Source organism: Gossypium raimondii, chromosome 10 (genome assembly GCF_025698545.1).
Source record: "Gossypium raimondii isolate GPD5lz chromosome 10, ASM2569854v1, whole genome shotgun sequence".
Lineage (NCBI taxonomy): Eukaryota > Viridiplantae > Streptophyta > Magnoliopsida > Malvales > Malvaceae > Gossypium > Gossypium raimondii.
The window spans coordinates 56071584-56087130 of record NC_068574.1 but is presented as its reverse complement, the minus strand read 5'-3'; the positions used below and the strand labels follow the sequence as shown (position 1 = coordinate 56087130).

At 31.5% G+C, this 15547-nt stretch overlaps 1 protein-coding gene across 1 annotated transcript; it reads left to right on the top strand.

Annotated features, from left to right (window-relative positions):
* The first annotated feature begins 333 nt into the window (after positions 1-333).
* LOC105776723 (chorismate synthase, chloroplastic) lies at positions 334-11133 on the top strand. The gene is made up of 13 exons (XM_012599586.2): positions 334-604; positions 2868-3018; positions 3225-3301; positions 3388-3446; positions 8476-8559; positions 8665-8757; positions 9012-9092; positions 9292-9423; positions 9578-9680; positions 9830-9924; positions 10204-10269; positions 10380-10464; positions 10674-11133. The coding sequence occupies exons 1-13, from the start codon at positions 472-474 to the stop codon at positions 10820-10822; spliced, it is 1308 nt and encodes a 435-aa protein (XP_012455040.1). The 5' UTR covers positions 334-471; the 3' UTR covers positions 10823-11133.
* Positions 11134-15547: the final 4414 nt, after the last annotated feature.

The following is a 15547-nucleotide window of genomic DNA, read 5'->3' as shown; positions in this document are numbered from 1 at the left end:
CTTTTAAATAATTTAATGATTACTTTTGTATCTTTTTTAAATTGAATAATTACAACATAAACTTACTAATAATTTAATAATATTATATAATTTACCCTAGTTAAGATGAGAGGGTTGTCCCCCGTGATTACCCCTTAGTCCTTTCAAATGCGTCGGGATTCGAGAGCTGTCCTACATCGTTGTTTCCCACTCTGTCCTTTTTTATCCTTTTCTATGAATCATATAAATGAGCTGTCAACTCAAGCCTTGGAAAACGCAGCGTAATAAATTATAGGGTTAATTGCTTTTCTTTTTGGTCAATTGCACCCTTACCGTAACAATTGTTTTCAAATTATATAAACTATAGAATCACAAAATCCAACAAACCCCCATTCTCAAAATCCTCCTCCTTCTACCAAATCTCACATTTTTATTAGCTCAATCTCTTTCATCTCTTTCAACGTCTACCCTGTTTTTGGTTTCTAAGCTTTCATGGCTTCTTCCATTATATCCAAGCCTTTCCTTAGAGCTACTAAACCCAATTCTTCTCTTTCTCCTGACCTTCAAAGACTTCATTTTCCCTCTCTTCGCATCTCAATCAAACCAATAACCCACAAAAAGCTTCGTAAGATTTGTTATTTGAGCTTCTTTTTTAGTATTATGTCGAGTTTCTTTGCAAGATTACTACTTTCTAGGGACTTAAGTAGTTATTAACTTCAAATTTGTATTTTTTTCGTCGTAATTTGCAATATTACTAGTTTCTAGGGACTTAAGTAATAAGTAGTTATTAACTTCAAATTTATATTTTTTTGTTGTAATTTGCAATATTACTCTTTTATTTATATTATTTGTTATTTGTTTTAATGAGTTTACCAAATTATGAAAATATTTTTTATAATTAAAATAAATTATATTATTCGAAAATAATTTTATTTTTATTTAAAAATAAAAATATAACCCAAACGAGTAAAATTTTAATTTACCATTTAATTAAAGCTTTTAAAAGTTATTTATAGATATCTATATTTTTAAAGCTGTTTACTGAGTCTCGAGGGCATTTTAGGTTTTAATTATTTAAAAGTCAATAAAATACCTATATGATATTTTGAGTCCAAATTAATTAAGTTTTAATGAGTTTGTGTTATCCTCATTTGGGTTATTAACTCGGTCAAAGAAATAACGGAAATATTTTTATAATTAAAATAATTTATATTATTTAATATTAATTTAATTTTTTATTAAAAAGAATAAAAATATAACTCAAATTAATTGGGTTAGTAAAATTTTAATTTACCACTGAGCTAAAGTTTTATTATACACACTTTATTATTTCCGGTATATCTATACTTACTATTTATAAAGTTATTTACTAAGTCGATTTGAGGGTATTTTTTTATTTAAAAGCCAATAAAACTATTTATATGGGATATGAACCCAATTCAATCAGTAAAATTTTAACCTTACCATTTAATCAAAGTTTTATTTTAATATTTTTATACATTTTAATTTCATTATGCATATTTTATTATCTCCATTAATTGCATATATATATTAATATCATACATATTTCATGTGTTATTATTGATAATTAATTTCAGATCAAAAATTTTATTATTTATTGTATATTATTTTAAACACAAATTTGTATTTTAAATACATAAGTTTTACATGCATACGTATGTGATAGTGTTTCTAATTACGATTAATTAGTATGGTTCCGGCTCACGCATTCTGTTGGTTGATTATATATCTATGTCAAATTATAGAGTAAAAATTGACGGTTGAAATATGCTCTATTTCCTAAACACTTTATACATTTGAAATTTAGTTTCTTACTTTTATTTTAGAATTTTAGCCCATCTACTTTTGAATTAAAAATTTAGGTCCAATATAGATAAAATAATATTAAAAATATCGATTACGATTTTTAAAAAATACTCATTCGAACTTATCAAACTTATCATGGTAAAACAATTTTCCCTGTTGGAATAGTATTTTAAGGAAAAATATGTTATTAACATTTTATTGAAATAGTTAACAATATTAATTATTTATATTTACTAATAACATTATAAAAGCAGGGACCAAAATCTATGAAAATTTAAAGTATAGAGGTTGAAACTCAAGTTTTAAAATAGTTTAGGGTCAAAATTGAATTAACAATAGTCTTATAATGTAAAAAAATTAAACCTAAAAGAAATGAGAAGCCACATGTTAGTCTTTAAGACTCTCAAGACATTCAAATTATATATAATCATGTAATATTTTAATTGAAAAGTTAAATGATATTAACTATTTCGACTAATTAATAAAATTATAAAATATAGGGACCAAGTTATATTAGAAATTAAATTTCAAATTTAGATATAATAAAGGGACTAAAACTAAAATTTAATTAATAACAACATAAAAATATAAGGATCAAATTATATTAGAAATTAAAGTATAAAGATCAAATCTCAAATATAGACATAATAGGAGGGACTAAAACTAGAATTTAACCATTACTAAATTGCAAAAAGAAAAAAAAGGTGAGCATCCTACGTGTTTATGAATAGTTTATAGATGGTCACAAGATATTTGTGTCAGCATTGAAATCTGTTCATTCGTAGCGAAAGTTTGATATTAGATTCAGATGTTTATAGCAGCTATCCTTGTTATGGTCAGTTGTTTTGACTTGAGAGTGAACTTTTGTGATCAATATACACCATAGGCTGAGATACATGTATTAATCTACAGTGTTACCTGCTTGATCTGATTAGAGTCTTATCATTAAGGTTGATGGTAACATATTGCCACTAGGCCGAGGCATCTTGGGGTGTCTGTAAATTACATTGAAATGCTATTTTTGTTTGATCATAAGTCTGACAAACTATACTACCTAACAGAGATACAAGCAGCTGGGAGCACATTTGGAAATTATTTCCGTGTTACAACATTTGGAGAATCTAATGGAGGTGGTGTTGGTTGTATAGTTGATGGATGTCCTCCTAGGATTCCTCTCTCAGAAGCTGATTTGCAAGGTGATCTTGACCGAAGGTACTTGATTCTTTCTTGTGCTTGCCTTTAGAAAAGGTTTGTGCATCCTCGTGGTAGCGCTGTGTGGTTTATTGCATATTGATCTAGTGGTAGTGCTTGTGAACATGATTGGCCTATTAATGATACAACTTTGATAATATAATTTCTCTCCTCTTTGCTGTAAGTTTCTTTGTTATTTTGGATGAACAGTCAAGATATTTCTGCAGGAGGCCGGGTCAGAGCCGTGTTACTACCCCAAGGAAAGAGACAGACACATGCCGAATATATTCTGGAGTTTCTGAAGGTTAAATCTTCTTTTCCCTTTGATCTTCTGTTTCATATCACTATTTATATTTTGTGTTTAAATAAACTTTTCATGACAAACTGCAGGAGTGACTACTGGAACACCAATACATGTACTTGTACCAAATACTGATCACAGAGAACAAGTGAGTATTATATGTTATCAGGTCTATAATGAGAGCTCATCAATGAATCAAATAATGCAGCTATATAAATGGTATTCACTGGTTAGATAATGTGAAAACATGTACTACTTTGGGGTCAATCTAGTGAATCCCCTTTCAGCTAAGGATCGTGACTTTAATATGTCAGAAATTTCGAGGAAAACATACATATAATATGGAAAACATTTGCTCAATTTCGGCTTCATTCTTTGTTCTTATGGGACTAGAAGGATTCATTGTTAGACTAAATGGGAAAATTTGCTGTGAAAAAAAAAAGAAAAAGAAACTCACTCAATAACACTTTATGAATTGTATACAAAAGACTCAATGAAAAACAAGAACTCAAAACACTTTTTATTCACTGATTTACATCCTGTATATAGGCTGAAACTACAACAACTTTAGCTAAAAATTAGGATAATTCAGAAGCAAAATTACAATCAAATATTAAACCATGATTTTAGCTAACCATTCAACAAATTTATTGAAATTAATTTGAATATTTCATCTACTGATATGCCCAAGATTTTAGGCCACTAACTGAGTTGGTGGTGAACTTTAACACTCCCCCTCAACACCAACTCCAAACCTTTTCACAATCCCAAGTTGTGAGCAAAACTTTTCCAAATTAGTTGTACTCAAGCCTTTTGTGAATAAGTCTGCAACCTGGTTATCAGTCTTGACATAGGACAACTTAATTTCTTCTTGTAACCCCTTTTCCCTAACAAAATGGTAGTGCACCTCCACAAGTTTGGTCCTTGCATGAAACACAGGATTTTCTGCTAAACGAATAGCTGACTGATTGTCACAATAGAGGGGTATTGCATAATCAACTTTTTGGTGCAAATCTTCCACAAGTTGCACTAACCATGTACTTTCTTGGGTTGCCATAGCTGTTGCTCTATATTCTGCCTCTGTTGTCAATAAGGACACAGTTGGTTTTGTTTTACTACACCAAGAAATTGTCCCTGAACCAAACTTGAATACATAGCCAGTGGTTGATTGACGTGTATCATGATCCCCTGCATAGTCAATATCACAATAACCAGCTAGTTTGCAAACCTCACCTTTCTTATATAGAAAACCATAATCAAGAGTGCCCTTCACATATCTTAGAACTCGTCGAACTGCTTCCAAGTGTTGTTTATTGGGATTCTGCATATACCGACTCACTACCCCAACAATATAAGAAATATCAGGTCGAGTTAAAGTTAGGTAAATGAGACTACCTACAAGTTGATGATACATCAACCTATCTTCGAAGTCTTTCCTTTCATGAGCACAAAACTTGGTGTTTGGTTCCACTGGTATAGTGATGGTCTTGCAATTGAACATTCCAAATTTCTGCAACAAATCTTTTGCATATTTCTCTTGACAAAGAAACATGCCTTCTTTTGTATGATCAATTTCTAGCCCCAAGAAGTGTTTAAGTTGGCCAAGTTCCTTCATTTAAAAGCAGACTGACAAGTTTTGTTGAACTTGGTGGATTTCTTCACTATCATCTCCAGTAATTATCAAATCGTCCACATACACCAACACTATTGCCAACTTCCTTTCACTAACTTTGACAAACAGACTAGAATCTGCATGAGCCATAACATAACCAGGTTGAGTTAAAAATTGAACAATCTTACCATACCATGCTCTCGGCGATTACTTTAACCAATATAACACATTCTTTAACTTGCAAACATAACTAGAATGACTTCCACTCTTAAATCCAATAGGCTGATTCATGTAAATTTCACGATCTAGCTCTCTATGCAAAAAAGCGTTCTTCACATCCATTTGCCACAACTTCCAATCTTTGCCACCAGACTAAACATCTCTTCATAGTCCAATCCATATTATTGAGAAAATCCCCTTGCAACTAACCAAGCCTTGTACCTCTCAACTGATCTATTAGAACGATACTTTATTTTATAAACCTATTTACAAGATAAGGGTTTCACATCTGGTGAACGTGGCACAAGCTCCTAAGTCTGGTTTTGTTCCAATGCAGCAATCTCTTCCTCTATTGCTTTTACCCACTCAGAATCTTAAGACACTTCTTCATAAGTTGTTGGCTCAACCAAAGGTTTTTCCTCTGCTACAGCTACATTAGCATACTTTGGATTTTGCCTATGAAATCTAGTTGATCTTCTAAGTTGTGTCTATAAAGTTTTTTTACCCTCTAGATTGATTTCGGCCTCCTGCCTCTGATGAACACCATTTTGCCAAGGATATGTTGTTGTCTCAACAACTTTATTGTCTCAAATTACTTCATTGGCTGCAGGACTTGGTTGTATCTTAAGAAACTGCTCCTCTATTTTCCCTTGAGGTTAATCTTCTTTTACTTCAGAATCTGGCAACTTTACTTGTTGTGGAGTCCACCAAGAAGAAGTTTCATCAAACACTACATTGCGTGATGTGTAGCATTAGTCAGCCACAGGGTCACAACACCTCCATCCTTTCCTTTGGTTATCATATCAAACGAAGATACACCGAATTGCTTTCTTATCAAACTTTCTCCTTAAATGACCTGGAACAAATACATAGCAAATACACTCAAAAACTCGAAAATGACCAACAGTAGGTTTAGTATCCCATAGTACCTCAAAGGGTGAGATGAAACCAAGCTTTAGTGTTGGAAGTTTATTAATGACATGAGCAGCGGTATTCATACATTCTGTCCAAAATCTTCCAGGTATATTTTTTGTATGAAGCATACTCTGACACGTCTCAGCAAGATGTCGATTCTTCCTCTTGGTAGCTCCATTTTGCTATGGCTTGTTGGCACATGTGAATTGATGATGAATCTTGTTATTTCTTACATAGGTAGATAACTCATCTGATGTGTACTCCTCGACATTATCTGTGCATAAGCATTGAATTTTTCTACCAACCTCTACTTCAGCTACTTCTTTAAATTCTTTAAACTTGGAAAATGTCTCTGATTTTTCTTTCATAAAGAAAACCCACACATACCTTGAGAAATCATCAATAAAAGTCACCATATAGCGCATCCCACTAATTGAAGGTTGCTTGACATGCCCAAATACATCAGAATGAACTAGCTCTAACGGAGCCTTTGCTTTGTACTTAGATTTTTCATATGGCAGCTGATGCGCCTTACCAAATTGACATCCTGTACAAACAGTATCATCTCGCACTTCAAGTTGTGGAAGACCCTTTAGCATTAACTTCTTCATCATAACTTTCAACTTGTGATAGCTGACGTGTCCAAGCCTTGCGTGCCACAAATCTGTAGTCTCATTCTTCTTTGTTTTGTCCACATAAGCAGTTTCTACCGACATCACATAGACAGATTCCATTCTCTTCCCTTCCATGGTTGGTGTTCCTAAGACTTTAACATTTTCGAATACCTTTACACCCTGTGGACTAAACAAAACATGGTGGTCTGCAGATGTTAATTGTGCCATAGATAATAAATATTTCTTCATGCCAGACACATGATAAACACCTTGAATTAACATTGGATCAGAACTAAATCGAGGTGCGATAGTCGTCTTACCAATATGGGTGATAGGTAACCTTGAGTTGTTAGTCGTTACCACCACATGATTTCCTTCGTACGCTGCAATTTCTTGAAGCTTTTCTTGATCACCAGTCATGTGATTAGAACAACCAGAGTCAACAATCCAATCATTCTTGTAGTCAATCTTTTGGGAAGTTGTTACTGCGAGTGCCAAGTCTTCTTCTTCCACAGCAAATGATGCTTCAGCATCCCACTCATCATCACTCTGAACATCTCCATTAGATGTCACTGCATTATTCTCAACAACATTCTTCTTGGACTAACAATCTTTGGCTATGTGACCCTTTTTGCTGCAATTATAGCAATCACCATCAAACTTCTTCCTCTGGTTGAATCGGTTCTTGTAGTTGCTACGCTTTTAAGTTTCTCCAAATTGAGAACTCCCATGATGAGTTTCTGATTTTCCATCATTCTTTCTTGGTCTGCTTCTAACATTATACATGGGTTTTTCTTTGCTCTTTCCACTAAAAAGTGCCACATCTTCAGTTTTCATTGAGACTACACCTATTTATTTTGCCAAAGCCTCTTGATCCGTCAACAGATTCTCAAAATCTACAAGCGATGGTTGTGTTGGCCATCCTTGAATTGCAGCAACAAAACTCCTGTACTTCGGTCTCAACACATGAATGATGATTCTTCTTATTCTAGAATCTGCAATACGAGAACTAAAATCAAGTTTAGAAATCTCACGGCATAAGGTTTTTACCTTAGTGAAGTACTGGTTGATTGCCAAATCTCCTTGATTCATTGATAACAATTCATTCTTTAAGAGTTACAGCCTTGTGTCATTTTTTCGTGAGAAAAGTTATTCTAACGTGTCCCACGCCTGTTTTGGTGTGTCAGCGTCTCTGATATGCTCTAACATTTCTTCCTCTACAATGGTTTTAATTGCAAACATAGCCTTGCTTGCACTGGTCTTTCACTTCTTTAAGTTGTTAGCTTCTTAAGGCAATGGTGAAGGCTCATCTCCGCTAACAATGTCCCACACATCTTGAGCCTGCAAGTAAGACTTTATACATTTTGCCCATGTGTTGTAATTTTGGTTATTAAGCTTTTTTACTGCTCCAACAATTGAAAAATCAACCATGATTACCTTCACGAACCTGGCTCTGATACCACACTATTAGAGTAAATGGAAAGATTTGCTGTGAAAAAAAATAAAAAAAACTCACTCAATAACACTTTATGAATTGTATACAAAAGACTCAATAAAAAACAAGAACTCAAGACACTTTTTATTCACTGATTTACATCATTTATATAGGCTGAAACTACAACAACTTTAGCTAAAAACTAGGATAAATCATAAGAAAAATCACAATCAGATATTAAACCATGATTTTAGCTAATCATTCAACAACTTTATTGAAACTAATTTGAATATTTCATCTGCTGATATGCCCAAGATTTTAGGCCACTAATTGAGTTTGTGGTGAACTTCAACATTCATTGATGATGCCATTCTACTTTCAGGATTACAAGGAAATGTCAATAGCTTATAGGCCATCTCATGCTGATGCAACCTATGACATGAAATATGGTGTCAGGGCAGTGCAGGTAATGCCCTTTATTATCAACCCAATGTTTCAATTTCTTCCATCAATTTTTAAGAGAAGCAGAGATGTTTGGACCCAATCATCTGAACTGAACTTGTAATTGAAGGGTGGTGGCAGATCATCAGCCAGAGAAACCATTGGAAGAGTTGCCTCTGGAGCTATTGCTAAGAAAATTCTCAAGCAATTTTCAGGAACTGAGGTATGTCTCAAGCCAGTCAGATTGAACTTTTGATCATTTAATCTTGTTGTACATGATTTAGTTCACTACTCTTTTCTCTGAATAACGTTGAAAGCATCTGTTTTGTTTCGAATGGATGTTTAGAATCAGTACAACATAGTTTCAAGCCTTCAACTATGTGTCAAGCTTCAAATGAATGGGGATGTGGATTCTACTTTTGTTACTGAGTTTTATGTCTTTATTTTTTGAGTTTCTTCATATTGTCTGTCTTTCAGGTTCTTGCATATGTCTCTCAAGTTCAACAGGTTCTTCTTCCAGATGGGTCAGTTGACCATGACACTGTAACTCTTGACCAGGTTTAAACTCTTCTCTCAGTTATTTAAGTCTTGATCTAAAACAAGAAGTTGTTACCAGAGACTTTTCCTCAATATATCTTGAGATATATTATGCATTTTGGTCAACTTTAGCTCACAATGTCTAGAATGTTGACTTCCTTTTATTTCTGACCAATTTATTGTAGCCACCATCTATCTATTTTCAATTACATGTTTTCAGATAGAGAGCAATATTGTAAGGTGCCCAAATCCTGAATACGCTGAGAAAATGATCGCTGCTATCGATGCTGTGCGGATAAGAGGAGATTCCGTTGGCGGTGTTGTCACGTGCATAGTGAGGAATGCTCCGCGTGTATGTACATTCTATGTCTCTCACATATTCACATGTTTAGATTGAAAATTTAGGTAGCCCTTGGCCTTAAAATGATGGAAATGCTTTAGTTGTACCATCCAAAGTCTCCTGGAAGTTTTCTATAGAACTGAAAATCTATATTCTTGTATGTCAGGGGCTTGGTTCACCAGTTTTTGATAAGCTTGAAGCAGAGCTTGCTAAGGCTGTAATGTCAGTACCTGCATCCAAAGGCTTTGAACTTGGGAGTGGATTTTCAGGTTAAGAAATTTTTGTACTTTTGTGGTACTACTGTTTGATTTCCCTAAATCTTTTTTGAATTGAGTTGGTCAATGGTTTGTGTGGTAATTTTGCAGCTTAGTTGCATTGTAAGTTTGTTCTAAATGCTGTCCAATAAAATCCCTTGCAGGTGCTTTTCTAACCGGTAGTGAACATAATGACGAGTTCTATACTGATGAACATGGAAGAATAAGGACAAGAACAAATCGCTCCGGTGGGATACAGGTATTTGTTTTATTCGTTATCTAGGTCGATTTGACTCTTCATTAACTGCCCACGTCGAACACCAATGTCCAACACATACAAACATGGTATGGGGATATGACCTATTGAGTACATGGAAAAACATTAAGAAAATTTAAGATATTCATGTTGAAGACATACTTGCCAATAACCAATGCAACAAATACAAGCTGGTTTGCTTTTATTCTCCAACTTCCTAATTCTTGGGCTAAATCCATTAGTTCAATACAAAAATCATGTGATTGTAATGTTGACTTACAGGGTGGAATATCCAATGGGGAAATTATAAACATGAGAGTAGCTTTCAAGCCAACACCTGCAATTAGTGTAAGTTCGATATTCTTTGCCTGCGTATTTGTTTCCTACATTGTATGGCTGTTATGATATTTTCTTAGTTCAGTTAAAACTGGTGTGGCTTTTTGTGATATTTTCTGCAGAGGAAGCAGCACACAGTGACTCGTGAGAAAAAAGAGATAGAACTACTAGTCCACGGTCGTCATGATCCTTGTGTTGCCCCTCGAGGTATTTCTTTGGATGATAGTTTTCCATCCTCCTTTACCATCTTTCCTAGATTAGTATCTATACATTTTCCTTTTGCAACTACCATTTTTCCAAGGCAACTAAATTCCCTGGAAAATCATGTTAAGCTATTTGATATTATCCTTCACTTCCAAACAATATCTCACAAATAGCTATGATTTTAATCTGTGGTGTTGATTTGGGTGATGCAGCGGTGCCTGTTGTTGAAGCCATGGTAGCCTTGGTGCTTGTGGACCAATTAATGGCACAATATGCACAATGTAACCTTTTTCCTATCAATGCGGAGTTACAAGAACCGTTGAGCTTAGGTTTCCCCAACTTCGAACCAGCAATGATTTGAATGGTTGCAGAATGTTCTGGTTTTAAGGTTTTATCAACCCTAAGTCGAAGGGCTTATTAGCATTTCTGTTTTGCCCTACTTTATTGTTGTGTGTTTTCTTTGTAACTGTTTGGAGCGTTTATTGCTTCTCAAGTTCCAACAGTAGATAGAATAACAGTCTCAGTGTAGTTGAGTTACAAATGAGGATGTAAGTTAGTGCTAATACATGTTATGATCATCATCATAGTAATAAGTATCAAAGATTACTTGCTTTGCACGGAATAAACAATTTATAAGATTCTTTAATTAAAATGATCTTACATATTTATTCAGTGCTCTCTGGTGTCATTGTAGTTCGAATATTTCTTTTTGAGATACTGATGCTACTAATAGATGTTATTTATAGATCTAAACTTAAATTTTAATTGATAAATAACTTTAACACTAATTAAGTGATCAATCTCTATTATATACTTAGACTTCTATTCAAGTCATAACTTTATTTTATTATGTTAATAAAAGTGAAAATAAAAAGGTTTATTTATAATAAAAATCAAAATAAAAAAATTAACCTTAATTATTAATTATTTTGGCTTATTGATAGTGAGTATGCTTAGACATTTTACAAGCTATAATTCTATTTTAAAATTAATAAAATTATCATGACTTATTTTTAAATAGAGTTATAACTAATAATTCTAAATTAACTTATAAATATTTTTAAATGCCAATTTAGTAATATGATAGAAAATAAAAGGTATTCTCTTAAAAGTTTTTCCAACATCATGCTTTTATATATATTATAGATATATCACAATTTGAAATGAGGAGGATTCACTTACATCGGTATAAAACTAACATGGTTTTACACATTTTATAACTTTTCTACGATTAATATTTTTATAATCCAACTATTAAATTTCATGTTCTATTCATGTAGATCATGCATGTTCACTTTGAAGAAAATAAAAGGTTTTAACTATTTGTTTTATGAAAAAAACTTTCAACCGTTAAATGTATATTAATATAGATAATATTTTATATAGAAATGATAGAAATATCGATTAATTCAAAATTTTACATGCACGTAAAGTATGGCTGAATTGTTAAAATATCCATTATAATAAAAACTATGAAATGATATAAAACTATATTAATTTTACAACGATGTACATACATCCTTCTCATTTAAGAATTATAAAATAATTACAAATATTGAGATTCTTTTTCTTTTTGATCAAGGGAAGAGATCGTAATTATTTTATATTTTTCAAATAGGGAGGATGTATGTACATCGATTAAGTTTAAATTGAGATTAATTGTGAAATACATTACGGTTTATATTTGGACTCATTATTGAATTGTTAAATCATGCTCTTCATTACACATTTTCAACATAAACAGTAAGAATAATAATTTTTTTTTTAGTCCAAACAACAAATGGTTAAGTTGGTCAAAATTTTTTACTTCATTTTCAAAGTTTAAGTGACCAAATTAAGCTTACAGACATTCAATGTTGACTTAGCAGATAATTGAACTCATAGCTTCATAGGTAAAAGTAAGTACACTAAAGTATCTTAATAATCAAATTGCAATTTCATTCATGTGATTACTACTATGCCAATTATACCAAAAGGGTTTGATTGAATATTGGTAAGTTTTTTTATTGGTAATGTTAGGTTATCTGAAAAAAGAAACACAACAAAATTCAGCTGTCAAATTTGCTACATTCATAAACAAAATGATGATGAAAAGGGAAGTTTTGATAATGCAATCTACTGCTTTTTACTGTTGAATTTCACATGATTTTTACCTAAATTTTGTGGACTTTTTTATTCTTTTCATTGACTTCTTGAAACGAAATTATGAAAATAAAGCCTGTCTCATATTTACTACTAATTAATTATAGTCATCATTGGTGCCAGTTGAGTCTAAATTCGATTAGCATGTGTATTGTTGCCAATGCAAGAGCACATGGGTTCGAGTGCGCTAAAACGCATTATCCTCCTATTTATGACTTGAAAAGAAACTATGGATAATTTTACGCATTGTCTCAGAAAGAGCCAAATATAATCAGAACTTATTCAGGGTAAAAGTACTTTAGAGGCTTTTGTATTAGAAGTCGAATAGCATTTTGCTCCCTCCATCAACCTGCTAGTTCTTTTTATGAGGCATAAAGCCTCACAATGGTTTATGTACAAAGAACGGGCAAGACCCTATGGTTTGTACCCAAAGACATGGAAAGAGGTGTTTTTATGTCATGGAATTGTGGATCTTGTAGCGGTTAACTAAGTTAAATAACAAATAGCAATAGCAACGATTTAACACCAATCCACAATTTAATTAAGATTGATTTAATCCCTCTTCTTCCTTCCTTCTTAACTCAAGCTTAAGGGGTTAATATTTTATTAATCTATTAATTAGAAAAAGAAGTATTTCAGAATCATCTTGTTAGGATTGATCTAAACCAGTCTATTATGTATATGATTCAGTATGCCTCAAAAAGCAAATTAGTTATTTCTATTAAAAAGTATCCATTTGTATTCTTAAAAATTGGCTTGGCTGACAAAATAATCAGACAGTGACAAGTGACGTGCCACATGTAGCTTATGCTGACGTATAAGGACAAATTTTTAACAGAGAAAAAGGATGGAATTTTTAATAAAAGGATCAATTTGCTCTTTGATTTAATTAGAGGTACTAATTTACTTATTTTTTAATAGAGAGAAAAAATTGTAATCTAACTACTAGTGCAGCATGATATTTTTACCATTATATAAGCTAATTAAATTAAAGCTTAAGTTTGGATCTTGCTTCGGAGACATTAAAGGATAAAGTCAAATTCTATTATTAGTTTCCGTACTATACATAAGTTATGGGTTTAGTTATTGTACTCTAATTTAATCATTTTTAGTTTTTAAATTTTAAAATTTCAATTCTATCATACATAATAAACATATAATCATATGTGTAGTATCATGTCAACTTATTATTTTATAAAAAAAAGACTAAAACTAATCACATGGTTAAATTCTCATAGTACAACAACTATTAACAAAATATGAGCTAATGGATACTGACAGATCTTTTGAATAATCATATTTAATTGTTAACTTTCAGTTAAATTTATTCAACTGCATAATTGTTTGTTCCTAATCATATCATAAAAGTATTAACAGAAATAATTAAAAAGGGTGTGTTTTTATTTTTATTTTTATTGTTTTGTTATTATTTTGACTATCATTATCAACGTATAATATAACAATATGCATAATAAATATAATAATTGAACTACTAAAATATGAATAGTGTAAAAGTATTTTAAATTTAAAATATCATCCCTTTTTTTGCAATTATTGTTAGCTTTTAATATCTTCATAATATAATAGAAATAATAAATCAAATTTAATTTTAAATTAATTTATATACTGATGTCTATCAACAGCAACTAGTCTATCTACAAGGAACACACAAGTCATCATCAATATTAATAATTTAACATAATATTATCATTTTAAACACTTTTTATTAAATTAAAGTGCAGATAGGAAAATAAGATGGCCCCAATAACCCCTAACTAAAGGATATGAGCCCTTTAATTATGATAAGAAAAAAGCAGATTCCAATCATAATAATTAATAAAGTTAGGTTTCAACAGTATACACCAAAGAAAAGAAGAACAGAGATAATATATTATTTAAACAAAATATTGTAGTACAACTTAAGAGAAAGAATATTGATTAATTATTGGTATTGTGAGAATTAAGAGTTCCCAATAATGCATTATATAGTTCCAAAAGAATAAGATAAGTTTGTAAGACAGGTGACCCAATCATATAGACAAATACAAGCATACCTATCCTTTAATTATTGTCTTGGAAGGCTTTTCAGAGCAATATGTTATAGTTTTCACAACCTTACAACCATATAATTACACACGTTCTAACCTTACTGCCATTAAAATTACAACTTTTCATACTCCAAGTTTGATTCTGGAGCAAGCAAAACTGTGAGTGTGATTGGAATGGATCTCTATTTATTTTTGAAACTTCTTGATTAATGTATACTTGTAAAGATAATCACGCTTAGTTTCTCTCGTCTTTTTCTTGCTTAACAAAATATTTTTCTCAATCATACCACCAAATTTGTTGCACATAAGAAGAACCACAATATGCAAAATGAATAAATAAATAATCAAAAGATGGCAATAAAAAATAAACAAGTTTTGATACCTTGATTACTATAGTTAATATAAAGGAGGGCAAGCAGGGATCTAGCTTCCTTGAATAAAAATAGATTTATTGCAGTATTAAACCTTCTATTTATTTAGTAATACAATATCATCCTTTTAGGATTTTTTTTAATTTGGCCAACCAAAATTTCTAAACTTTGTTGTTGATATGGAGGCTGAACTATGATTTAATTAAATTTATTAGTTCTCATGCGAAAATAGCAATTCCTTCAATAATTATAAACTTTAATAAGGACTTTGCAACAGGAAAATGATTTTAAGAAAAAAAGACTTTGACTTGATATATATATATATTGGGCCTACAATTTCACCTAGAGTATTAATAATTTCTTTTGGTTTCGCCTGTTTTATTCATTATCCAATTATTAAATTTTATTCGCCAATAAAATTTTGGTTATGTTCTTAAATTTTAAATTTTAAACTTAAGTTGATCTTATCTAATTTATGTGCAAATTTAAATATTAAATTTTATTTTTTAATCATTATTTTCTTTC